The sequence below is a fragment of the Oratosquilla oratoria genome, chromosome 15, assembly GCF_046742065.1.
Source record: "Oratosquilla oratoria isolate Oo_2021 chromosome 15, ASM4674206v1, whole genome shotgun sequence".
In the NCBI taxonomy this organism is placed as follows: Eukaryota; Metazoa; Arthropoda; class Malacostraca; order Stomatopoda; family Squillidae; genus Oratosquilla; species Oratosquilla oratoria.
The window spans coordinates 38,957,764-38,985,611 of record NC_134791.1 but is presented as its reverse complement, the minus strand read 5'-3'; the positions used below and the strand labels follow the sequence as shown (position 1 = coordinate 38,985,611).

Sequence of the window (27,848 nt, the reverse complement as noted above, 5' to 3'; positions counted from 1 at the left end):
CATGCTCACTCCTCTCATCCTTGGTTGCCCCCTCATGCTCACTCCTCTCATCCTTGGTTGCCCCCTCATGCTCACTCCTTCCATCTCTGCCTTCCATACCTCTTTTAGTAATCTTTCTTCACTAATCTTTCTTCACTCATTCTTTCCATGTGTCCAAATCATCCTAATACTTTTTCATCAACCCTATCTCCCAACTCCCTTTCCACCCCTGTTCTCCTCATTTCATTTCTCACTCTATCCAGCCTTGTAACCCCTATCATACTTCTGAGGCATCTCATCTCAAACACCATCAAGAATAGATGGGTAAAACACCTGGAAGACAACAATATAATAAACCCAAGACAATTTGGGTTCAGACAAGGAAGATCATGTACCACAAACTTATTATGTTTCTACTCAAGATTAATAGACATAGTGCAAGAAAGGAATGGATGGGCTGACTGTGCCTTCCTGGACATGCAAAAAGCTTTTGACACAGTACCACACTAAAAATTATTAATGAAACTTGAACATATAGGAGGGATACAAGGGAACCTACTAAAATGGATGGAGGACTTCCTGATTGATAGAAAGATGAGAGTAGTGCTAAGAGAAAAATATTCAGATTGGAAAGAGGTGATCAGTGGAGTACCGCAGGGATCTGTACTAGCTCCAATTATGTTTGCTATTTATGTGAATGACATGGATGAGGATGTGAAATGTTACACGAGCTTCTTTGCTGATGATGCCAAACTGTTAACCACTTCAGTACGGGACTTAAATCTCGCGGGCAGCAGCCAATGCCAGCCGTATGATGTAACGAAATAATATTCGCATCATAAAATATAGTCACCGCTTATATCGATCGTTCTCGCTTTCACCCGCGAATTTTGAAAACCACAGAGAATGGGATTCAGGGCGCATTTGGGAGAATGTAAAAACACAGGGGCGACTACAATAAATATAATCAAGACGCCGATATGGCAGCGTCGCGAATCCACTTGCTCCTCATGACGCCTACGTGTGCGGCACCGTATGGAAGGGGTTAATGAAAGTAAAAACTGAAGAGGATTGTGAATCACTGCAGGAAGACCTGAATAAAGTATGGAACTGGAGTCAGAAATGGGATGTGGACTTCAATATTAAGAAGTGTAGCATAATGGAGTTTGGAAAAAGCAAAAACAGAATATCAGGACAATATAAAGTTGGAACCAAGGAGGTAAAGAAGGAGAGATCCGAAAAAAAATTGGGTGCAATGATCTCAAATGACTTGCCCTATGACAAACATAAACAAAATTGTTGGAGAATCCTACAACTTGCTAAGATCAATAAAAGTGGCATTTACATATTTGGACGAAGAAATGATTAAAAAAATATTGGTCACGCTGATAAGGCCTAGACTAGAATATGCGGCGACGTTGTGGTCACCCAGTACCAAAAAGAATATAAAGAAAATAGAAAGAATCCAGAGAACAAAAACAAAAATGGCACCTGCACTCGCAAACTTGTCATATGAGGAGAGATTGGCTAAACTAGATTTACCGACTCTGGAGCAAAGAAGAGAGAGAGGTGACCTACTGACCATCTATAGAATCATGAAAGGCACAGAAATACTTGATAGAGAGGACTTGTTAAACTGGGACAGGAGAAGCACAAGAGGACATGGAAAGAAAATAAAAAAACATAGCTACAGAAGAGATCTGAAGAAAAACAGTTTTCCACATAGAGTGGTAGATACTTGGAACAAACTGGACAAGGAAATAGTGTGCACAAAAACCATTCATGAGTTTAAAAGCAAACTAGACACTGCGAGATACAAAGGTGGGACACCACGAGCGTAGCTCCCCTTCCCGCAAAATACAACTAGGTAAAACTAGGTAAATACATTCAAACTCCTCCTCTCTTCCTCTCTTATGTTCCATGTTTCTGTTGTAGCATTAAATACTGACAATGAATGCTTCCAACACATGGTCTCAGTTTTCCCTGCTTTGTAATTCAAGAAGATCAAGGCAGATGTGTTTGATGGACCACAGATTCACACACTTGTACATAATTAAGACTTTTTCAGAAAGATGAATGATAAAGAAAGGTGAGCGTGGCTTTCAATTGTGGTGGTAATGTAAAATTTTCTCAGTAATAAAAAGGCTGGCAACTGTGAAACCCTTGTAACAAACTTGTCAGCTTTTCATTACTTTGGATGCAACATGAGTGTCAAACTCCATTTCCTATACAGTTGTCTTGATAGATTTCCTGAGAACTTAGGGGCAGTAAATGATGATAAAGGCAAGTGGTTTCCATCAGGACCTCAAGACCATGGAGAAACACTACCAAGGGAGGTGGGACAAACATATGATGACAGACTACTGCTGGAACTTGCAAGATCTTCAAGTGCAAATTCCTGCCTGACTAAAATGTAACTGATCTTTGTATCTTAAGAACCAATTTCTTACATTATAACCAGTTTCATATAGATTTTAACTTTTGTGTTGATGGAACATGTTTCAAATTGTGTTGTGAATAAATTTAGACTATGTAACATTTTCATTTTAATTCACCAGCTAATTTAATGACAGTTTAATCACATGTTCTTCTGATAGATGATGCCAATGAGAAGACAAAATTTTTATATTTTGAAATACCTCAATTGCAAGAAATAAATAAATAAGAGCTTTCAGGAAAAAAAAATAATATTTGAAATCAGTACATTTAGAATAGGTATGTTGAGCTATGTAATCAGACATGGAGTTTTAGCATTATTATTATTATTTTCTTTTTACTAGAAGTGGCTGGAGATGTATAAAATTTTGAACTAATTTGTGCTAAAACTTTAGGAGAAAATGTTACACATGTATGAAACAGAAGAAAAGGTTATGACATAACTTTAACATTACAGTACTACATTAGAATCTGAGATTGTTAATATTTTTCAGAGCAAAGGGCATGGATTGGGTGTTCATGCTGTGATTGACCAACAAGTGGATGGCAGACCAAATCCAAAGAAAGTTGAATTCCATAGTGAAGACATTAGTAGACAAGAGAAAAATGTAAATAAAGAAACCCATGCAAGTAGCCAAGGGTCAGCTAAAGAACATTGTGCCGAAAATGGGAAGGATGTTTCATCAGTTGAATGCACTGAAACTGCATCCCAGGCAGATAGTGACCAGCAGTCAATAAAGAATGAGAAATTTGACTATGATACATTTGATGACTTCCTTGATCAGTCTACAAAGTTGCGGATTCGCTCTCTTATGTTAAGATGTAAAGGACTTTCTGAGGACCTTGCTAAGTCTCAAGAAGATTGTAGAAAGCTGGTAAGTTGTATGATAGTTTGTATTTAGGTAGTGGGATGTTGAAGCAAAGAAGGTTGTAGATGAGAAGAAAAGAACATTCACAGACCAGTTACAAAATAGGATGAAAGAAACACATGAGAGGTACAAAGAAAAAAGAAGAGAAGTGAGCACAAGACAAAGGAGAGCAGATGTAAAATGGGTGAAGAGTATGACAAAAAAAATTGAAAGTAATAAAAAGATGTCTTGGAAGGAAATTAAGAGAGGAAGGGGAGGCAAATCAAGTAGAGAAGAAAAGGTAAAAGCCTCTTCAATATGAGTCTAATATTCGCGCACAAGTGTTAGGTTGCCTGATGTTTGACAATTCAATGATGCATCACAATGCATGCATTATGAAAAGACAAGGCAAGTGAAAGGAGAAAACATGTGTATGTGATAATTTATGAATATTTCACTGTGACTATTTATAGCAACCTTATCTCCTTTATTCATTCATGTAGTAATAATCACCTTTTACTTAGAAATTCTTTTTATTTAATGACAAGCTTGCATAAATAAACTATAAGCTCTACAGGGCATTTGTGTGTGCATTTGTTCACACAGGCCAATCATATTTTTCCCTGCCAGCTCTTATCTCTTATCATTCTCTGTCTCTCTCTCTCTCTCCCTCTCTCCTCCCTATCTGAGTCAGCCCTTTAGTTACTGTAGTAATATGAGGAAGGAGTTGGCTTTTCTGGAAATATATTACTTAGCATGACTATAGAACATACAATGACACAATGAGTAAAAGAAAATACTAGATATAGAAGTAATGAAGAACTGTCAAGACTAGATTTAATGAATTTAAGCTGTTTTACAGGTTCATAAATGGTAAATTAAGACACGGAAAAAATTGCCAAGTTAATAGTAGATGGTGAAGTTTTTGAAGAGGCCTCAGCTCAGGCAGAAATAATGAAGGTTTCCAATCAGTCTTCACAAAAGTTAGCGACTTTTTGGAGAAGAGTGAGGGGAGTAAAAAACCAGGTTTAGCAGATATAAATGTAGAAGTGAGGAAAGCACTCAATCTCTTGGGATCATTGGATGTGACAAAATCTTCAGGACCTGATGGGATCTCATACTGGATACTTAAAGAATGTAGGGAACAACTAGTGGACAAGATCTTATTGCATGTTCATTGAAAGAAGGCATTGTGGTGCCAATTCACAAAGGTAGAAACAAGGAAACACCACTAAATTATAGACCAGTATCACTAACCAGCACAATAGTGAAATTATGTGAAAGAATTGTGAAAGATTGATGGACTGAATATCTTGAAAAGATGAACATTCTGACAGTCAGTTTGGCTTCAGATCTGGAAGGTCATGTGTGTTGAACCTATTAAGCTTTTACTCATGAGTGATGTGCTGCAGGAGAGGGGTGGGTAGACTGCATGTACCTCAACCTAGAGAAGGCATTTAATAAAGTACCTCACAGTCAACTTATGTGGAAATTTGAGTGTGTTGGAGGACTGAAAGGCAAACTACTAGAATTGATTAAAGACTTTTTAAAGGAAAGATGTCAAGCTGGAGAGCAATAACGAGCGAAGTTCCACAAGGTTCATTGTTTGCACCAATAATGTTCCTTATCTATGTTATTGACATGATAGAAGGAACAACAAACTGTGCCAACATGTTTGCAGATGATGCAAAAATCATAAGAGTGAAAAATGAGGAGGATAGTAGAACATTGCAAAAAGATTTAAATATTAATTATTTTTGTATGGGAAATGAAGTTCAGTACCAAAAAATGTAAAGTACTGGAAATGGACAATAGCAGCAAAAGGCCATCCTTAACCCCTTCAATATAGGCCAAAATCTTGCGGGCAGCATTAGCTGCCAGATGTGCGATGTTGAATCATAATACTCGCATTGTAAAAAATAAAGTTACCACTGTATTGCTTGTTCTCTTTCACCCGTGAATTTTGATAACCATAGAAAATAAGATGAAGCCAGTTTACAGAGTATGGGGGTCATGCAGGTACAACTACAATATATATAATCGAGACGCCGACATCGGCATCCTCGTGTACCCTCTTGCTCCTCATGACGCCTACATAGGCATCATCGTATTGAAAGGGTTAAACTATTCCTTGGGATATGTATCAGTAGTATGGTCCCCACACAGAGTGAATGATACAAGCAAGATTGAGAGAATATAAATGGCAGCAACCAAACTGGTCCTCAGCCTGGCAGATAAATCATATGGGGAAAGACTAAAAGTACTGGGTTTACCAACTTTGAAAGATTGAAGAGAAAGAGGTGACATGATTATAGTGTTCAGGTCACTAAATGGGATAGATTGCAGTGATGGAAGAGATCTGATTAGAGATGGGAGGGTTTTAAGAGGTCATGGAAGTAAATTAAGAAAGACCACATGTTGAAAAAATGTGAAATACATTTTCCATGTAGATATAAAAATATGTGGATTAGCTTAGGTTATATAACCCAAGCTGAAACAATACATAAGTTCAAATCTAAATATAATAATTGGAAATCAAAGATATAGATTAAGTTGGAATTCATACATGAATTTGATTCTAGGTATGTAGGAAACAGCCCCAGGGTAAAGGAGCAACCATAGTCACGGTTAAGTAGAAACATAATGAATGAGGTTTTGTTATTAATGTAGCAACAAAAGGAAAGAAACTTGAGCAATGCACAAAACAGGACAGGGGTAAAGGAGCAACCATTGTCAGGCATGAATGCAAGCAAAAGTATGGTATCTAAATTTTCATTTGTATCATATGTTTTAAGTAGTTTTTCAGACAATTTGGGGTATCTTTGTACAAAAAAGAATAGGTCTGGCCTCCAAAACAGTGCCTCAGATGCAAATATCACATAGAAAACACTGAATACAGTAGAAGCCCGATTTAATGAACTAATTCAGCCAAGGTCTAGTCCGCTAAATTGAATTTTCCGTTAAATTGAGCGAGTGAGCGTTGGTGTAACTGCTGCCAGAGCGGATTATAAAAATGATACGTACAGGTACTCCTCGTTTAACGACAATTGGGACCAGCGCGCTGTCGTTAACCGAATTGGTCGTTAAGCGAAAGTGTATACATATACGTACATGTACTGTATGTACAATGTCCAGCAATACATGTATCTTTATTTTCGTGTATTTTCCCTCTTTTATACAGTACATTAACCCCTTCCATACGGTGCCGCACACGTAGGCGTCATGGGGAGCGAGTGTATTCGCGAGGCTGCCATATCGGCGTCTTGATTATATTTATTGTAGTCGCCCCTCCATAATGTCATTCTTTCTAATTCTTTTGTAATCGCATTTTCTATGGTTATCAAAATTCACGGGTGAAGAGAGAACGATCGATATAAGCGGTGACTATATTTTATGATGCGAGTATTATTACGACACGTCGTACGGCTGGCATTGGTTGCTGCCACCGAGATCTAAGTCCATGACGCCTACGTGTGCGGCACCGTATGGAAGGGGTTAAAGCTTTATTTACTGTTTATATACGGTGGTTAGGTTCCTGAAATTACCGTATATGACCAAATCCGCATATGCTGACATTCCATATTGAATACCGTGGTATTTTTTTAGTTTCGACCATGGACGCAATATAGCAATAGAAATTTAATTATTAATTTTGTAAATTAAAATGTATCAACGTAATATGCAATTTTGTGGGCGGAAATGAAAGTAAAAAATACCATGCTACAAGAAAATATGCTAATGAACGAAGTCGGTAGCATAGGATCAGGACGCCATCTTGTTGTCTGCCAACGTCTCTCACGAGGACGAGCCGGATGACATTTAATTTGCAGGTAATGATTTATCAAACACAGGTTAGGTTAGTTTAGTTTAGGTTAGACGAATTTATCATCCTTTCATTTCTTCGACATCGGCATCTATCATAACAAACATGGTGTACCATTCGTCCGACATGACTTCGTTACTTACGAAATTTATTTTAGCACCTTTTATTTCTGCTCACAAAATTGCATATTACGTTGATACATTATAATTTACAAAATTAATAATTAATTTTCTATTGCTATATTGCGCCCTTGGTCGAAAACTAAAAATTTACCACTACTGGTATATACTGTACCCCAGGTAGTTTTTTCAGCTTGCAGGATGGTCATGTAGACCTAAGCTTCAGAACACTACCTCACAGGTAATATCCACCGTACAAGTTCATTTAATAACATCATACAAATTTGCCTCAGCCAACTTAATTATCGTACACGACGTTGTAACTTCGGGAGATTTACGTTAAACGAATGCCATAAAGCCCGTCGTTACTCCGAGTTGTCGTTAACCGAGTAGGTCGTTAAACGAGGAGTACCTGTACCTAAAAATTCCCTAGTGTATGCACACACACATACAGTATATATATTATCCTAAGTGAATTATAGGCAGCACAATCGTGAATTGCAAACGAACAGCAACGTCCAGTAATTTGTTGCAACGTGTGTGTGTGTGTGTGTCGTGTAACAATGATATGAGCTGTCTGTGAATTTTGCGGAATATTAGTCATAGCTTCGTGTTTGGTTCGATGTACATAATTCTAGCGATTAATAGGACTGGGCACTTGGTTTTTGGATAGTGAGCGTTATTGTTGTGTTGTTCCAGAAAACGTAGTTCGTTGTTATAGAAGTGTTTTTCGTGGTGATTACTCTCGCGTACTGATTTTGAATTTGCCCATCAACTTACTGTTTCATTATTTGTTTTCCTATTATACCGTCTATTTCTACTTGAATATATTTCTGCTACAATTATACGTTATACGTATACTGAATTATATATTATTGTATATATATTATAGTATGTGTATATATATATATATATATATATATATATATATATATACAGTATATATATATCTCCAAAGTACTAAATTATACATTTTTCCTTGACTCCACCACAATCTGGTAACATCTGGTAACATTGGACTCTGAGACACGCATGTGGCCAGTTGACGGAAAATGCTCAACTTAGCTTACCGTTACCGCTAAATTGAGCTATTTTCGTAGATGCGCGTCTGGCCAGCTAGCGGAAAATGGTCAACTTAGTGGACCATTTTTGCTAAGTTGAGCATTTTCGTTATTGCTATTTGCAGTCCGCTAATTTGAGCTTCCGCTAAATTGAGATTCGTTAAATCGAGCTTCTACTGTACTTCATCTTATTCTGCCTGGCCATAGCCATACCCAGAGAACAAAATTACATTCCTTTCTTGAGCAACTTATGGGCTAATGTGGTGGATGTTGCGGGTTATATAGGAACTGTGGATCTCCTGCAAGAGGACTTGTGGCAGTGGATTATTGATCTTTAGATAGGAAAATCTGTGATTATTTTTTGTCCATAAACTATTTCTTTTGATTTTGGATAAATTCATTATTTTAATATAGTATTCTTATGATATACAGCAACGGGAGAAGAAGGATGTATGTGAAAATTTGCATGCATCAGAACAGGAAAGAAAGAAAGTTTGCACCCAACTGAAGGCTGTTCAGACTGCACTCTCACGACAGGAGAAACAAACCCAAAATTTACAAGAGGAAGTCAAGAAACTAAACCAGGAATGCAAGGAAATAAGAAAGGTAATACAAAATAATTTTGTGTACAAAAATTCATGGTTATTTCTTGAATATGATCATTTTTAAGTTGAAATAAATAAAGATAAGAGATGCAGTCTTAGGTGATTATCAGGAGCTAAGCAAAATAATCTTTGTTATCTTAAGCTGAAACATCAAGTTGCTGGATAGCTAATTTTATTGGTATCTGTAGTACCAAATTTGTTTTTGTTAGTTGCCAAAGTATCACTAAAAGTATATTACTCCTATTATTTTTTGTCATGCATATTTCATGGGTGAAGATATTTTGTCAGTACTATAATTAGATGTTATTTAACTGTGATAAGATTACTCTTGGTTTTTCAAATGGGTAATTACTAGAAAGATGTCAATTCTTGTCCATTTCCTTTTAAGTTTCGATAAAATCTTTAGGTTGTACATTTTGAAGTAACAACCCAACACTCCCACCCAATACTCTTCCATGCACACAAAATAATTGTCCGCCAAAATTTAGAATGAGAATTAGATATATTTTTAACCACTTCACTATGGGCCAAAATCTCGTTGGCAGCATTAGCTGCCAGATGTACGATGTTGCGTCATAATGCTCGCATTATAATAAATATAGTCACTGCTGTATCGATCGTTCTCTCTTTCACCCGTGAATTTTGATAACCATAGAAAATATGATGAAGCCAATTTACAGAGTATGGGGGTTACGCAGGTACAACTACAATACATATAATCAAGACGCCGACATCGACATCCTTGCGTACCCACTTGCTCCTCATGATGCCTACGTAGGCGTCACCGTATGGAAGGGGTTAATAGCCTTTCCTGTACAACTTTTGACCCAAGCTGTGTGGCAGGGAACAAGGTGATGAGATGTACAAGGGGTGAAAGTGGCAGCAGACTGGAAGTGACCATTAAGGAAGAGTAACTGGAGGAAGTGGATAGATTTAGATACTTGGGTGCAAATGTGGCAGGTAAGGGTGGAGTGGAGGTGGAGGTAGAATGTAGATTGAGAGAAGCGAGTAAATGCCTTGGTGGATTAAAAAGTGTAATGAAGAATAGACATTTGGGAATGGAGGCTAAGAGGAGATTGTATGAAGGAGTGATTGTGCCAACAGCACTGTATGGGGTAGAAACATGGAACATAAGAGAGGAAGAGAGAAGGAGTTTGACTGTGTTTGAGATGAGGTGTCTGAGAAATATGATGGGTGTTACTTGGCTGGATAGACTGAGAAATGAGGAGGTGAGGAGAAGAACGGGGGTGGTAAGGGAGTTGGAAGATAGGGTGGATGAAAGAGTATTGGGATGGTTTGGACACATGGACAGAATGAGTAAAGAAAGACTTGTAAAAGAAGTATGGAAGGCAGATGTGAAGGGAGTGAACATGAGGGGGACCTAGGATGAGAGGGATGGATGGGGTGAAAGGGGCTTTGGGGAAGAGGGGAATGTCTGTTGAGGAAGGACAGGAGAGGACAGAAGACAGGGGTGAATGGAGAATGGTTGTATATGGTTGATGTTGTGATGCATGAGGTGGAATAGGTGGGGGGATGGGGGGTGAGGTAGTATGTGTGAGAAAAAATTGACGCAGCCCAAAGGGATTTCTCCCCGTCTTCTTTTCTGCATGAGGGGACATGGCCTTGCTGTGGATGTGCTGTGGCTTGTGACACTGCTTCTGACCCAGGGCAGTGGACAAGATACAGGGATGACCCATCATCCAGGAGGTGCCAAGATAAGAGGGAGGGTAGAGGGTGGAGGGGAGTGGAGTGTATTGGGGATGGAATGGATGAGAATGATTTTTATGCCTTTGTTTTTTGGCTACCTCCCTTATAAGGGTGAAAAAGCCCTTGGTATATGTATATATGTATGTACTTTCATAACTGTTTCTTTTGTATTTTCCTCCATCTGCTTTTTTACTATTTCTCTAAAAGATATTTTTTTATTTTCCTGTTCTTGTTTCCATTGATTTTTTATTTCAATGAGATCTGTTTCTTTAATTGATTCTTCCATCTTTCTGGTCACTACCTGTAATTGCTCTTTGACCTCTTTTTCAGTTTATTTTTATTTTTGTCATTCAGGATGTGCCAAGATAAGAGGGAGGGTAGAGGGTGGAGGGGAGTGGAGTGTATTAGGGATGGAATGGGTGAGAATGGTTTTTATGTCTTTTTCTTTTTGGCTACCTCCCTTGTTAGGGGGAAAAGCCCTTGGTATATATATGTATGTATGTAATAAGTACTTTTCAAAATATTCCATGTAGATGTTAGCTAAAACTGGTGAAAAAGAGGATTCCCCATAGCCATCGCAAAATCTGTGTGTAATATTTCCCCCTCAAAGACAAAAGAAGAATTATTTACACACAGACTTGTTAATTCTATAAAATTTTACAAGGGATACCACCAATACTATTACCTAGAATATTTGGGAGAAAGGTTAAAACATCTTGAATTAGGACATTAGTAAAGAGCCCAGTAACATCGAAACTAACTAAATTGTAAGGATAATCAATGTTGAGAGATTTAACCTTTTTAATCAAGTCTTCAGTATTTTGAATAAATGAATTTGAAATAGTACCTACAAATGGAGGAAGCTTTGTCACAATCCACTTAGAAAGCTTATAGCTTACAGAGCCTACAGAACTGATGATGGGTCTAATGGGATGATTTGGCTTGTGAGTTTTTATAAGCCTATACAAATAGGGTGTTGAAGGATTTTGTGTAGAGAAATATTTAATCAAATCTTCTCTACCTTTAAGTAATGTTCTTAATGGAGAAAGAGGAAAGGGACAAAAGGTAGGGAGGTTGTTAGAGTGAACTCCTTGAATGAAAAGGAAAAGGAGAAGGAGTACGAAAAGAAGCTGAAGGAGGAGTGGGAGGGAGTAAAGGATGGAGCAGAGATGGGTGTGGAGGAGGAATGGGGATGGTTCAAGGAGGGAGTCTTAAAGTGTGCAAGGATGGTGTGTGGAACAAGAAGGACAGGGGGAAATAGAAGAAAGGGTAGTGAATGGTGGGATGAGGAAACAAAGAAGGTTGTAGAAGAGAAGAAGCGAGCATTCACAGATTGGTTACAAAAGAGGACGGGGGAGTCATATGAGACGTACAAAGAAAAGAAAAGAGAAGTAAAGCAAAAGGTAAAGGAGGCAAAGAGGAGAGCAGATGTGAAATGGGGTAGGAGTATGACAGAAAATTTTGAAAGTAATAAAAAGATGTTTTGGAAAGAAATAAAGAGAGGAAGAGGAGGCGAATCAAGTAGAGAAGAAAAGGTAAAAGGTACAGATGGAGAGATGATAATGGAAGAGATGGCAGTAAGGGGAAGATGGGCAGAATATTTTAGGGAGTTGCTAAATGTGAAGGAGGATAGGGAAGGAAAGATAGCTGCAGTGGGAAATGCAAAGAAAATGAGAGTGATGAGTGAGGAGAATGGAGGAGAAATAAGGAAGGATGAGGTGAAGGCAGTTGTAAAGATGATGAAAGCAGGTAAGGCACCTGGTCTGGATGGATGCCATGCAGAATGTCTGAAAAAGGGAGGTTCAGTGATGGTGGACTGGTTGGTGAGGTTATTTAATGTTTGCTGGAGAGAGGGTAGAGTGCCGGAGGACTGGAGAAGTGCCTGTATAGTTCCTCTTTACAAGGGAAAAGGGGACAAGTGTGAATGTAGTAGTTTCAGAGGGATTAGCCTGTTAAGTGTAGTAGGGAAGGCTTATGGGAGGATCTTAATTGAGAGGATTAGGAGAGGAACAGAAGGAGTAATTGGTGAGGAACAGTGTGGATTTAGGACAGGTAGAGGTTGTGTAGATCAGATCTTTGTGGTAAGACAGATATGTGAGAAAGCTATAGGAAAGGGGAAGGATGTTTTTTGGGCTTTTATGGATCTGGAAAAGGCTTATGATAGGGTAGACAGAAAGGCACTGTGGGAGGTTATGCAGATTTATGGGATAGGAGGAAAGCTTCTGGGAGCTGTCAAGAGTTTTTATGAGAGTAGTAGAGCTTGTGTCAGGATTAGAAATGGAGAGAGTGAGTGGTTTGAGGTAAAGGTGGGACTTCGTCAAGGATGCGTTATGTCGCCCTGGCTGTTCAACTTATACATGGATGGGGTGGTGCGAGAGGTGAATGCTAGGGTAGTGGGTCAGGGATTGGAGATGGTTAAAGAAAATGGAGAAAAGTGGGAGGTGAGCCAGCTGTTGTTTGCGGACGACACTGCGCTTGTGGCAGGGTCAGAGGAGGGATTGAGGAAGCTGGTGGCAGAGTTTGGGAGAGTATGTGATAGAAGAAAGCTAAAGATAAATGTAGGTAAAAGTAAGGTGATGAGATGTACAAGGGGTGAAAGTGGCAGTAGACTGGAAGTGAACATTAAGGGAGAGCGACTGGAGGAAGTGGATAGTTTTAGATACTTGGGTGCAAGTGTAGCAGGAAAAGGTGGAGTGAAGGTGGAGGTAGAATGTAGATTGAGAGAAGCGAGTAAATGCCTTGGTGGATTAAAGAGTGTAATGAGGAATAGACATTTGGGAATGGATGCGAAGAGGAGACTGTATGAAGGAGTGATTGTGCCAACAGCACTGTATGGGGCAGAAACGTGGAACATAAGAGAAGAAGAGAGAAGGAGTTTGAATGTGTTTGAGATGAGGTGTCTGAGAAGTATGGTGGGGGTTACTAGGCTGGATAGAGTGAGAAATGAGGAGGTGAGGAGGAGAACAAGGGGTGAAAAAGGATTTGGGAGATAGGGTTGATGAAAGAATATTAGGATGGTTTGGACACATGGAAAGAATGAGTGAAGAAAGACTAGTAAAAGAGGTATGGAAGGCAGATGTGGAGGGAGTGAACATGAGGGGACGTCCTAGGATGAGGTGGATGGATGGGGTGAAGGGGGCTTTGGGGAAGAGGGGAATGTCTGTTGAGGAAGGAAGGGAGAGGACGGAAGACAGAGGTGAGTGGAGAATGGTTGTATATGGATGATGTGATTGCATGAGGAGGAATGGGCAGGGGGGTGGGGGGTGGGGTAGTATGTGTGAGTAAATTTTGACGCAGCCCGAAGGGATTTTCTCCCCGTCCTCTCCTTATATGCAAGGGGGGACGGAGAGGGGGGGTCGCCGATTAAATGAAGCGGCCTTGCTGTGGATGTGCTGTGTCTTGCGACACTGCTTCTGACCCAGGGTGGTGGGCAGGGTGCAGGGTTGACCCGTCATCCAGGAGGTGCTCAGATGAGAGGGAGGGTGGGAGGGGTGTGGAGTGTATGTAGGGATGAAATGGGTGGGAGTGTTTTTATTCCTTTCCCTTTTTGGCTACCTCCCTTGAAAGGGGGAAAAAGCCTTGGTATATGTATGTATGTATGTCTTAATTCTTTATGGAAATTCTTATTAACTGTGTCACTAGGATCTTTGTTAACTTCAGAATAAGTTTTTATCTTGTAAATGATCAATTACTTTATCATAATCACTTTTATCCGTAATAACCAAGGTGTTGCTTTTATCAGCTTTAGGTATGCATAGAGATGTGCCTTTCTTTAAAGTTAACATGACTTTAATAATTTTTTTAGGGAATCTTTACAATTAAGCATACATACATACATACATATACCAAGGCTTTTTCCCCCTTACAAGGGAGGTAGCCAAAAAGGGAAAGGCATAAAAACACTCCCACCCATTTCATCCCTACATACACTCCACACCCCTCCCCCCTCCCTCTCATCTGAGCACCTCCTGGATGACGGGTCATCCCTGCACCCTGCCCACCGCCCTGGGTCAGAAGCAGTGTCGCAAGACACAGCACATCCACAGCAAGGCCACTTCATTTAATCGGCGACCCCCCCTCTCCGTCCCCCCTTGCATATAAGGAGAGGACGGGGAGAAAATCCCTTCGGGCTGCGTCAAAATTTACTCACACATACTACCCCACCCCCCACCCCCCTGCCCATTCCTCCTCATGCAATCACAACATCATCCATATACAACCATTCTCCACTCACCTCTGTCTTCCGTCCTCTCCCTTCCTTCCTCAACAGACATTCCCCTCTTCCCCAAAGCCCCCTTCACCCCATCCATCCACCTCATCCTAGGACGTCCCCTCATGTTCACTCCCTCCACATCTGCCTTCTACACCTCCTTTACTAGTCTTTCTCCACTCATTCTTTCCATGTGTCCAAACCATCCTAATATTCTTTCATCAACCCTATCTCCCAAATCCTTTTTCACCCTTGTTCTCCTCCTCACCTCCTCATTTCTCACTCTATCCAGCCTAGTAACCCCCACCATACTTCTCAGACACCTCATCTCAAACACATTCAAACTCCTTCTCTCTTCTTCTCTTATGTTCCACGTTTCTGCCCCATACAGTTCTGTTGGCACAATCACTCCTTCATACAGTCTCCTCTTCGCATCCATTCCCAAATGTCTATTCCTCATTGCACTCTTTAATCCACCAAGGCATTTACTCGCTTCTCTCAATCTACATTCTACCTCCACCTTCACTCCACCTTTTCCTGCTACACTTGCACCCAAGTATCTAAAACTATCCACTTCCTCCAGTCGCTCTCCCTTAATGTTCACTTCCAGTCTACTGCCACCTTCACCCCTTGTACATCTCATCACCTTACTTTTACCTACATTTATCTTTAGCTTTCTTCTATCACATACTCTCCCAAACTCTGCCACCAGCTTCCTCAATCCCTCCTCTGACCCTGCCACAAGCGCAGTGTCGTCCGCAAACAACAGCTGGCTCACCTCCCACTTTTCTCCATTTTCTTTAACCATCTCCAATCCCTGACCCACTACCCTAGCATTCACCTCTCGCACCACCCCATCCATGTATAAGTTGAACAGCCAGGGCGACATAACGCATCCTTGACGAAGTCCCACCTTTACCTCAAACCACTCACTCTCTCCATTTCTAATCCTGACACAAGCTCTACTACTCTCATAAAAACTCTTGACAGCTCCTAGAAGCTTTCCTCCTATCCCATAAATCTGCATAACCTCCCACAGTGCCTTTCTGTCTACCCTATCATAAGCCTTTTCCAGATCCATAAAAGCCCAAAAAACATCCTTCCCCTTTCCTATAGCTTTCTCACATATCTGTCTTACCACAAAGATCTGATCTACACAACCTCTACCTGTCCTAAATCCACACTGTTCCTCACCAATTACTCCTTCTGTTCCTCTCCTAATCCTCTCAATTAAGATCCTCCCATAAGCCTTCCCTACTACACTTAACAGGCTAATCCCTCTGAAACTACTACATTCACACTTGTCCCCTTTTCCCTTGTAAAGAGGAACTATACAGGCACTTCTCCAGTCCTCCGGTACTCTACCCTCTCTCCAGCAAACATTAAATAACCTCACCAACCAGTCCACCATCACTGAACCTCCCTTTTTCAGACATTCTGCATGGCATCCATCCAGACCAGGTGCCTTACCTGCTTTCATCATCTTTACAACTGCCTTCACCTCATCCTTCCTTATTTCTCCTCCATTCTCCTCACTCATCACTCTCATTTTCTTCGCATTTCCCACTGCAGCTATCTTTCCTTCCCTATCCTCCTTCACATTTAGCAACTCCCTAAAATATTCTGCCCATCTTCCCCTTACTGCCATCTCTTCCATTATCATCTCTCCATCTGTACCTTTTACCTTTTCTTCTCTACTTGATTCGCCTCCTCTTCCTCTCTTTATTTCTTTCCATAGCACCATAAATTAAACCCCTATATATAGACCAGCTGGGGTCTTCATCAACCATGGTTTGCAATTGACAAATTCGGCATCCCTGATGGTGTCCAATCATTAAGAATGTTTCCTCTTGATAACACCTTCATAATTGTAGTCAGAAGGAATTAGTTCCCTCCTGATGGTCCTGATGAACTGTTCAGTCACTTAACAGTTCTGAGATCTTGCTGCTGCTGTGTCTGGCAGAGATTAACATAAGTAGCGCATGCCTTTTCCATAGATGAGGAAATGTAAAGCTCTCCATGGACACAAGGTATTGCTGGGACAAAGTGTCAGCATATACTGATTGGTTGCTTTTGTTTTGAGTGGTGTGGTTACCTGCGTCTTTCCACACCATGTCCCTGAAATAATGAAGCAATTACCATATGCACCATATATATATATATATATATATATATATATATATATATATATATATATATATATATACAGTGGTACCTCTACTTACGAAAGGCTCTACATATGAAATTTTCAGGTTACGAAACACTTCTTCAGAAAAATATTGCCGCTTGTTATGAAAGAAATTTCAGGATACAAAAGGCGAAAATTTCAAAATATGTGCTGCTACTCACAGCTCCCACTAGAGTCCACTGAACCTAAACATACTTGTAGCATCCTGTATCTTGGTTTGAAAGTGGCGCATCCGAGCTGTTCTGCCATTGGTTATTGCCCAGCATCTTCCTGGCATCCCATTGGCTAGGAGGGACCTCTGTGTGTATGTGCATATACCCAGAATCCTCTTTGTTTTCCTGTCGGCCCACGAGGATCACCGAAGCCTCAGTCTCACACTAGCGAAATTCAGTAAAGCACGAAGTGTTCGGATAGTTTTTCGTCAGCTTTTTTTAGTGTTTATTGCAACTTTACGTGTGTGTATTAACTTTTATTCACAATGGGCCCCAAGAAAGTGATGGAGAAAAGTGGTGAGAAGAAGAAGAGAGTTGTTTTGTCCATACAAACAAAGCAAGAGATAATAGAAAAGTACGAAAAAGGGATGCGTTTGGTTGATCTCGCCAAAGAATATTGCCGTAATCCATCTACGATTGGCACGATATTAAAACAAAAGGAAGCCCTAAAAGCTACGACTCCTTCCAAAGGCCTCTCTGTCATTTTGAAGAGGAGGTCAGCAGTGAACAATGAGATGGAGAGGTTGTTACTCGTGTGGATAAAGGAGAAAGAGATAGCTGGAGACACAGTGACCGAGACCATAATTTGCGAAAAGGCGACCGCCATCTTTAATGACCTCATAAAGATGGATGCAGGCAAGGGAACTTCGGCGCAAGAACCACACCAGGAGTTTAAGGCATCGCGTGGGTGGTTCGAGAAGTTCAAAAGGAGGACTGGAATTCACTCTGTTGTTCGGCATGGCGAGGCATCTAGCGCCGACGAATTTGTGCGAAAATTTGAACAATTGGTGATCGATGAAGGCTACGTTGCACAGCAACATTTTAATTGTGACGAGACTGGGCTTTTTTGGAAAAAGATGCCTCGCCGTACCTTCATCACAGTAGAAGAGAAAAAAATGCCAGGCCACAAGCCCATGAAGGACCACCTTACACTTGTAAAATGAAGCCCCTGCTGGTGTACCACTCCGAAAATCCCAAAGCATTTAAGGCCCACAAAATATTAAAAGAAAAACTTCAGGTGCTATGGAGGGCCAATGCCAAGGCCTGGGTTACCAGACAATTTTTTGTTGAGTGGGTCAATTTGTTTTTTGGCCCTGCTGTTAAGAGGTACCTAGAGGAGAACAATCTCCCCATCAAGTGCCTCCTCATTCTTGATAATGCACCTGCCCACCCACCTGGCCTCGAAGATGATATCTTGGAGGAGTTCTCATTTATTAAGGTGCTGTACCTCCCACCTAACACCACCTCTATCCTCCATTCCATGGACCAACAAGTCATTTCGAACTTCAAGAAACTCTACACGAAACACTTGTTCAAGAGGTGTTTCGACATCACTGAAAACACCCAGCTTACCCTTCGTGAGTTTTGGAAGCAGCACTTCAATATTGTTGTTTGCCTCAAGATAATCATCATGGCTTGGAAGGAGGTGACCAGGCGTACCCTTAACCACTTCGGTACGGGACTTAAATCTCGCGGGCAGCAGCCAATGCCAGCCGTATGACGTGTCGTAATAATATTCGCATCATAAAATATAGTCACCGCTTATATCGATCGTTCTCTCTTTCACCCGCGAATTTTGAAAACCACAGAGAATGGGATTCAGGGCGCATTTGGGAGAATGTAAAAACACAGGGGCGACTACAATAAATATAATCAAGACGCCGATATGGCAGCGTCACGAATCCACTTGCTCCTCATGACGCCTACGTGTGCGGCACCGTATGGAAGGGGTTAATGCGGCTTGGAGAAAGCTATGGCTCGATGCTGTTGCCCCACGAGATTTTGAGGGGTTCGAGGTGGAGTTGGAGGGTAAAGTTGAGCCTGAAGTTGACGAAATTGTTTCGCTGGGAAAGTGCATGGGGCTTGAGGTGAATGACAAGGACATCGACGAGTTGATTCAAGAGCACCACGAGGAGCTTTCGACGGAGGAGCTGAGGGAGTTGGAGGCGATGCAACACACGGCAGTGCAGGAGGAGTTCAGTAAAGACGAAGAGGAGGCAGCCATTATTCCGACAGCCCAAATAAAAGACATTTTAGGAAAATTCTATGAAGTTTCGGAATTTGTTGAAAAGAATCACCCAGAAAAAGTGTTCACTAGTCGGGCTATCGCTCACTATGATGATGTTTGCCTTACACATTTTCGAAAGATTGTTAGAAGCCGACAAAAGCAAACGACCTTGGATCGGTTCTTTACAAAACGTCAGGCAAAAACCAGTGCTGAGAGTGAACCTGAACCGAAGAAGGCGAAAGGTGACAACGATAGCAGTTAAAACAAGAGAAAAATTAAATGCAAAAGAGAAAGAAAAAAAAAAAATAATTCTTTACATTGTGTACAACTCTCATTTTTATGTTTATTGTGCAGTAATTTAATTCCAACATGTATTTGTTACAGGTTTTGATGCATTTTTGTAATTTATAAAAAATTTATGTCCAATTTTTAAGGGGCTTGGAACCGATTAGGGCATTTATAGGGTAAAAAGCGTTTCTACTTACGAAATTTTCACGTTACGAAACGATTTCCAGAATGAATTAATTTCGTAAGTAGAGGTACCACTGTATGTATATATATATATGGATAGATTTAAATGAGTGCATAGAGGGTTTAGGAAGAAATGTCAATGTAATAGTACTGGGAGACCTTAATGCTAGGGTGGGAAATGGTCCAATCGATGGAGTGGTTGGGAAGTGTGGAGTTCCAGGAAAGAATCGTAGTGGAGAGTTGATGGTGGAAATGTGTCTAGAAAGAGAGTTGATGATAGCAAATACAGTGTTTCGGAAGAAAGTCAAGCATAAGTACACATGGGAGAGGGTGGTGGAGGGAAGGGTGGTAGATAGAGCGCTAATGGATTATGTAGTGGTAAATAGGATTATGATAGGAAGAGTTAAGGATGTACATGTGCTAAGGGGAGAGGGTGGGGGAATATCAGATCATTTTTTGGTGGAAGGTAAGCTGAGAGTGGAGGATAGATGGAGAAAGAGGAAAAGGACAAAAGGTAGGGAGGTTCTTAGAGTGAACTCCTTGAATGAAAAAGAAAAGGAGAAGGAGTATGAAAAGAAGCTGAAGGAGGAGTGGGAGGGAGTAAAGGATGGAGCAGAGATGGGTGTGGAGGAGGAATGGGGATGGTTCAAGGAGGGAGTCTTAAAGTGTGCAAGGATGGTGTGTGGAACAAGAAGGACAGGGGGAAATAGAAGAAAGGGTAGTGAATGGTGGGATGATGAAACAAAGAAGGTTGTAGAAGAGAAGCGAGCATTCACAGATTGGTTACAAAAGAGGACGGGGGAGTCATATGAGACGTACAAAGAAAAGAAAAGAGAAGTAAAGCAAAAGGTAAAGGAGGCAAAGAGGAGAGCAGATGTGAAATGGGGTAGGAGTATGACAGAAAATTTTGAAAGTAATAAAAAGATGTTTTGGAAAGAAATTAAGAGAGGAAGAGGAGGCGAATCAAGTAGGGAAGAAAAGGTAAAAGGTACAGATGGAGAGATGATAATGGAAGAGATGGCAGTAAGGGGAAGATGGGCAGAATATTTTAGGGAGTTGCTAAATGTGAAGGAGGATAGGGAAGGAAAGATAGCTGCAGTGGGAAATGCGAAGAAAATGAGAGTGATGAGTGAGGAGAATGGAGGAGAAATAAGGAAGGATGAGGTGAAGGCAGTTGTAAAGATGATGAAAGCAGGTAAGGCACCTGGTCTGGATGGATGCCATGCAGAATGTCTGAAAAAGGGAGGTTCAGTGATGGTGGACTGGCTGGTGAGGTTATTTAATGTTTGGTGGAGAGAGGGTAGAGTACCGGAGGACTGGAGAAGTGCCTGTATAGTTCCTCTTTACAAGGGAAAACGGGACAAGTGTGAATGTAGTAGTTTCAGAGGGATTAGCCTGTTAAGTGTAGTAGGGAAGGCGTATGGGAGGATCTTGATTGAGAGGATTAGGAGAGGAACAGAAGGAGTAATTGGTGAGGAACAGTGTGGATTTAGGACAGGTAGAGGTTGTGTAGATCAGATCTTTGTGGTAAGACAGATATGTGAGAAAGCTATAGGAAAGGGGAAGGATGTTTTTTGGGCTTTTATGGATCTGGAAAAGGCTTATGATAGGGTAGACAGAAAGGCACTGTGGGAGGTTATGCATATTTATGGGATAGGAGGAAAGCTTTTGGGAGCTGTCAAGAGATTTTATGAGAGTAGTAGAGCTTGTGTCAGGATTAGAAATGGAGAGAGTGAGTGGTTTGAAGTAAAGGTGGGACTTCGTCAAGGATGCGTTATGTCGCCCTGGCTGTTCAACTTATACATGGATGGGGTAGTGCGAGAGGTGAATGCTAGGGTAGTGGGTCAGGGATTGGAGATGGTTAAAGAAAATGGAGAAAAGTGGGAGGTGAGCCAGCTGTTGTTTGCGGACGACACTGCGCTTGTGGCAGGGTCAGAGGAGGGATTGAGGAAGCTGGTGGCAGAGTTTGGGAGAGTATGTGATAGAAGAAAGCTAAAGATAAATGTGGGTAAAAGTAAGGTGATGAGATGTACAAGGGGTGAAGGTGGCAGTAGACTGGAAGTGAACATTAAGGGAGAGCGACTGGAGGAAGTGGATAGTTTTAGATACTTGGGTGCAATTGTAGCAGGAAAAGGTGGAGTGAAGGTGGAGGTAGAATGTAGATTGAGAGAAGCGAGTAAATGCCTTGGTGGATTAAAGAGTGTAATGAGGAATAGACATTTGGGAATGGATGCGAAGAGGAGACTGTATGAAGGAGTGATTGTGCCAACAGCACTGTATGGGGCAGAAACGTGGAACATAAGAGAAGAAGAGAGAAGGAGTTTGAATGTGTTTGAGATGAGGTGTCTGAGAAGTATGGTGGGGGTTACTAGGCTGGATAGAGTGAGAAATGAGGAGGTGAGGAGGAGAACAGGGGTGAAAAAGGATTTGGGAGATAGGGTTGATGAAAGAATATTAGGATGGTTTGGACACATGGAAAGAATGAGTGAAGAAAGACTAGTAAAAGAGGTATGGAAGGCAGATGTGAAGGGAGTGAACATGAGGGGACGTCCTAGGATGAGGTGGATGGATGGGGTGAAGGGGGCTTTGGGGAAGAGGGGAATGTCTGTTGAGGAAGGAAGGGAGAGGACGGAAGACAGAGGTGAGTGGAGAATGGTTGTATATGGATGATGTTGTGATTGCATGAGGAGGAATGGGCGGGGTGGTGGGGGGTGGGGTAGTATGTGTGAGTAAGTTTTGACGCAGCCCGAAGGGATTTCTCCCCGTCCTCTCCTTATATGCAAGGGGGGACGGAGAGGGGGGGTCGCCGATTAAATGAAGCGGCCTTGCTGTGGATGTGCTGTGTCTTGCGACACTCCTTCTGACCCAGGGCGGTGGGCAGGGTGCAGGGATGACCCGTCATCCAGGAGGTGCTCAGATGAGAGGGAGGGTGGGAGGGGTGTGGAGTGTATGTAGGGATGAAATGGGTGGGAGTGTTTTTATGCCTTTCCCTTTTTGGCTACCTCCCTTGTAAGGGGGAAAAAGCCTTGGTATATGTATGTATGTGTATATATATATATATATATATATATATATATGTTTGTATGTATGTATGTATATCTTAAGAGTATTTTCCATATGCCTTACTATGGACTTATTCTCCTTCAAAAGGAGGTTTATGATGCTAGATCATGATTTTGGGTACAAGACCTTCAGTAGCTTGGAATATTCTTTGTTTATGGTTAGGGTAAGAATGTTATGATTAATAGTGTGATGGTATTTCATTTTATATGTTTGTGTTCACACTTGCTCTTCATTGGGGGAGTTTACCAAATAATTGGGAGAGGTTACTGAGTAACTGGTTGAGGTTACCATGTAGCTCAGGTAGTGATTGGTTGTATGCTTGGGAGAGCCTCTGGCATCAGGTTGCAATGAAATGTTGCATGCTTGGTTTTGTAGCATTTTGTCCTATATTTGGGTTTTTGACAGTTTGTTGCATCCTTGCATGCTTTGTTGCATGCCTTGAGGTCCTCTAGTTGTATGCTGATGTTCTTATGTTTAACTGTGGGCTCAACTCTTTGATATATAATGCCTCTAAGATTGGGAAACATTAGGGGATTAAAAAGTGTGATGAGAAATAGGCATTGGTGATAAAAAAGTGTAATGAGGAAAAGGCATTTGGGAATGGATGCAAAAAGGGTAGATTATATGAAGGGGTAATTGTACTGACAGCACTGTATGGGGCAGGGACATGGAATTTAAGTGAGGCATACAGGTAAAGTTTAAATGTGTTTGAGATGAAGTGTCTGAGAAGTATGGTGGGTGTTACAAGGTTGGATAGAGTGAGAAACAAGGAGGTGAAGAGGTGAGTGGGGGTAGAAAAGGAGATGGGAGATAGGGTTGGTGATTGAGTATTGGGATATTTGGTCACATGAAAAGAGTGAGTGAAGAAAGATTAGTAAAAGTGGTGTGGCAGGCAGAGGTGGATGAAGTCATGAGATGGATGGATGGGGTGAAAGGGGCATTCAGCAAGAGGGGGATATCTGTTGAGCAAGGAAGGGAGAAGGGGTGCATGGAAAATGGCTCTGTATAAATGATACTGTGATGCAAGGAAGGGAATGGATGGGGGGTTGGGGTTAGGGAGTGGTTATGTGTGGATGATGTTTTGACGCTGCATGAGGGAATGGAGAGGGGGTTGCTGATTAAGTGAAGCAGCATAACTGTGGATGTGTTGTGTCTTGCTGCATTGCTTCTGACCCAGGGCAGTGGGCAGGATACAGGGATGACCTGTCATCCATGAGGAGCTTAGATGAGAGGGAAGAAGGGTGTTGAATTGGAGTGGAGTGGGTGGGTATGAAATGAGTGGGAGTGGGTATATGCCTTTTGACTTCAGCTACTTCCCTTCCCTTGTTTGTATATAGGTGCAGGGATTTGTGAAATTATGGGTTGGTTTATGTATTTTAACAGTTATGTAGCAATAACCCATACCATACCAGTAAGTTTGTCAAATTTTATTGTGCTGGCAGCATTGTTCCCTTCTATTAGTCAGTTTACTTTTTTGTTAAGTGATTCTGTCTGATCTTTGGTGATTTTCTTGAATTTTGTTGTATCACTAAGGATGGTATCTATCTTATCCAGGTACTCAGATGTGTCCATGAGTACAAAAGTAGCTGCTTTATTTGCTCTCCTAATAGTAATGCTAGGGTCTGCTCTTAACTGCTTTGCTGCCTTGATGTATTTACTCTCAATTAAACTGCTGTTGTGACATCCTCTAGATCTATTCGCTTCTGTGATTACCTGAAGGAGGGCTCAATTTTTTTTTTTTTTTTTTCTTTCTTTCTGGAACCTCTTTGGCTGTGACATTATATGACAGTTGAGGCCCTTGTTAAGCAGTTCCTCTTGGTATGGCTTGAGTATCTTATTTGTTAAATTGATGTAACTATTTAGTGGGCATGAGTATTTGATATGGCCGCCGTGTAGGATCAGTTTCTTTTGGTTAACTGTGGTGATGGAGTTTTTGTGTTGGTTTATAATTTCTGTAAAAAGGTGGTCAATATTTTCTTTTAAGATTGTGTCTATGTGTACATCCATTTGTTCTTTAGTTCAAGGTGTTCTAGGTTAAGTTCTTGAATTTTGTCCTTTAATTCTCTTATCCCTTGTTTCATATGATTTATCCTTTCTTCCTTACTAGTTCTCTTCCAGTGTCTTTTACTTTGGTTTACTGCCTCATCACTGGGGATATTAATGGGCACAAGGTTTTCTTTTGTGCATACCTCATTAAAAGTGATGGCTACTTGTGCACTTATTTTCTTAAGAGTATTTTCCATATGACTTACTCTCCTTTGAAAGAATATTTATGACTTCACTATAGTCATTATTGCTAGATTGTGATTTCAGGTTCAAGACCCTTCTTCAGTAGCATGGGATATTCTTTGTCTATGGTTAGGGTAAGAATGTATCAATGAATGATATGATGATGTTTCATTTTATATGTTTTTGTTCATGCTTTGTCTTCACTGGGGGAGGTTACCAGATAACTGGGAGAGGTTACCGGGTAGCTTGGGTAGTGATGGGTTGTTGTATGCTTGGGTTGTGATGAAACGTCACATGCTTGGTTTTGTGGTGCACTGTCCCATACTTGGGTTTGTGATGTTTTGTCCCATATTTGGGTTTGTGGCAGTTTGTTGCATGCTTGGGTTTGTGGCACATGCTTGGGAGTGCCTTGATGAATGGGTTGTATACACATTTTGATGAGGGGTTAGAGTGAAGAAAAAAGGATTTTCAATGTATAGGTTGACCTTCAAAAATCTGGCCATCTGTCATTGTGTTCTTTCAGATGTCCAGCATGGATTTCAGAGTGCATTTTCAAATTTACTGTGTTGGTGCACCACTGTTTTCTGGAGTCACCACTTATGTTTTGATGGCACTGTACTCCAGAATCAGCTGTTGGGTCTTGCTTGCACTGGGGGCATTCCTGCTCATTCCTTCTCATTTTGTCATTTATTTGCTGCTGTAAAGCCCCATTATGGATTCAGCAAAGAAAAGAGGTGGCAGCTAACATAAACATCATATGTTGTTGATCACAAAGAAAGTGGAACTGATAACATTTACTTTACTTTTCATTAAGTGTTTAATTTCCTTTCTTTAAAGGACTGCACTGGTAATTTTCTGCTAAATATATAAAGCATATATAGCCATCTAATATCTAGCATTTTCAAAAGTCGAGCACTCCTCATGTCTGGAGGTTGCTGGATTTTTGAATGTCAAAATGTACCATTGTAAGGGAAGTATATATTTATTAGGTTTGAAAATTGTATGGGTACTTAGAAGATGAAGGTGCAGGTGAACATGGGTTTGATGTAATGTAGTTGTTGTAATGTTCTTTATTTTGTTTCACAGTTGAGAAAAAGGAGAAACCATGCAAGAAAACTAGTCTGGGTGAGGAAGATAATGATAACTGTTGTCTCAGATTTCACCAATTGGAAACTTGTAGCCCCATAGCAACTGATACAGGTCCTTGGACCCTCTCAAAGATCTCTTGGAAACAACCTTGTACTGATGTTTGTGTTGCACTAATTTAGGACTGTTTTTGTGTCACTAGCTTGTTGTAGTAGTAGTAGTAGTAGAAGGAGAGGAGTTACATAGTTCCATCTGTATGTGAAAAGGTGAAGGAAATACAGTTGAAATTGATTAGAATGGTCTTGGGGCCCAGTTTGTACACCAAGTTTCAGCTCCTAGGTGCTGTACCTAAAGATAGAAATGAAGATTTTGACAAGTTTTGAAAATGGGCAGCAAGGATATTTTAAGTTTCATTTTGTTAGACAGCCATTTGCAGGGACCTGTTATTGGTCTCTAGTATTTACCTAGTTGTATTTTACGGGATGAGAGCTATGCTTGTAGTGACCTGTTTCCGTATCTCTCCACATCCAGTTTATTCTTAAAATCATGTATAGTTTTGGCACTCACTGTTTCTCCATTTAGTTTGTTCCAGACATCAATCACTCTATGTGGGAAGCTATTCTTTTCCAGATCTCCTCTGTAACTGTCCTTCTTTAGCTTTTTGTGTCCTCTTCTTTCTCTTCTGTCCCATTTTAATAAGTCATCTTTATCAAGAATTTCCATCCCTTTCATAATTCTGTAAATGGTCAACAAATCACCTCTTTCTCTTCTCTGTTCCAGTGTTGATAGATGTAATTTCTCCAGTCTCTTCGTATGTCAAATTTGATTGTGTAGGTGCCATTTTTGTCGCTGCTCTTTGAAATCTTTCTAATTTTGTTATGTTCTTTTTTGTGCTAGGTGCCCATAGTGTTGCAGCATACTCTAGTTTAGGTGTTATTAGTGTAACCACTATTTTCTTTACCATTTCTTCATCCATGTAGTCAAAGGCACTTTCATTGATCTTAATAAGTTAAGGGGACCCCCCGCCCAAAATCTTTTTTTCTGAAGGATCTTGCTGATTTTTTCTGTGTGATATCTAGGTCTGAGGAAACCTTCACAGCATGAGTTTTATTCAGATCTGATGAGTAGTTTTTTATTTTTTAATAAAAAACCTAAAAAATACCATATTTTTGGGCTTCTTTCAAATCCTATCTCCTCTTACAATTTTTATTCAATGTCTTTCATTTTACAGCAAAAGAATCTTCTACATATATAAAAAACAAAATAGAAAGCTTTTTTTAATATCTTTGTTTAACGCCGAGGAAAAAAAAAAATAAAAAAAATTATTGAAAAAAACGCAAAATTTTGACTTTGACACGTTATTAAAAAAGATTTATTTAACATATGCAAAAAAACTCTCTATTTCATTTTTTGTCATTTATCTAGCTATTAATAGAGACCTCATATGCAAAAATCGGTTGAAAATTGAGGGAGGAGATAGACTTTGAGTATCAAAAACTTAAGTTTTTCAGAAATGAGTGTTAAAGTTTTTTTTTTTCATTAGTTTGACTAAATTTTACATTGGACCTCCTAAGACCCATTGAAAACAGGTTCCATTGTATTTTCATGATGATTTTGCATCTTTCAAGTAACTCAGGCACTTTGTACCCTCCTACAGTGTAGGATATTATTCACTCAAAGTGAGGGTCTCATAAACCGCCACCTCACTCTTTGTCGCAAAGTTTGAGTTCTTGGTCTAGAATGACCCAGCAAGGTAGTCTGATTGCTGGGATTCAGCTCTCTTTCTTTTCTCGGGTTTCCTTT

At 40.5% G+C, this 27,848-nt stretch overlaps 1 protein-coding gene across 4 annotated transcripts in view; it reads left to right on the top strand.

Annotated features, from left to right (window-relative positions):
- LOC143033414 (uncharacterized) overlaps nt 1-27,848 on the top strand; it is a 109,639-nt gene that overhangs the window by 32,364 nt on the left and 49,427 nt on the right. For 3 of the 4 annotated variants that reach the window (XR_012967178.1, XM_076198820.1, XM_076198818.1), the window contains 3 exons: nt 2,910-3,290; nt 8,699-8,872; nt 26,046-26,084. Coding sequence is in view for 3 of the 4 variants with exons in the window: in XM_076198820.1 (XP_076054935.1) it covers nt 2,910-3,290; nt 8,699-8,872; nt 26,046-26,084 (594 nt within the window). In the remaining variant the exon portion in view is untranslated. The remainder of the gene's footprint in view (nt 1-2,909; nt 3,291-8,698; nt 8,873-26,045; nt 26,085-27,848) is intronic. The other variant, XM_076198819.1, reaches the window with a different exon arrangement.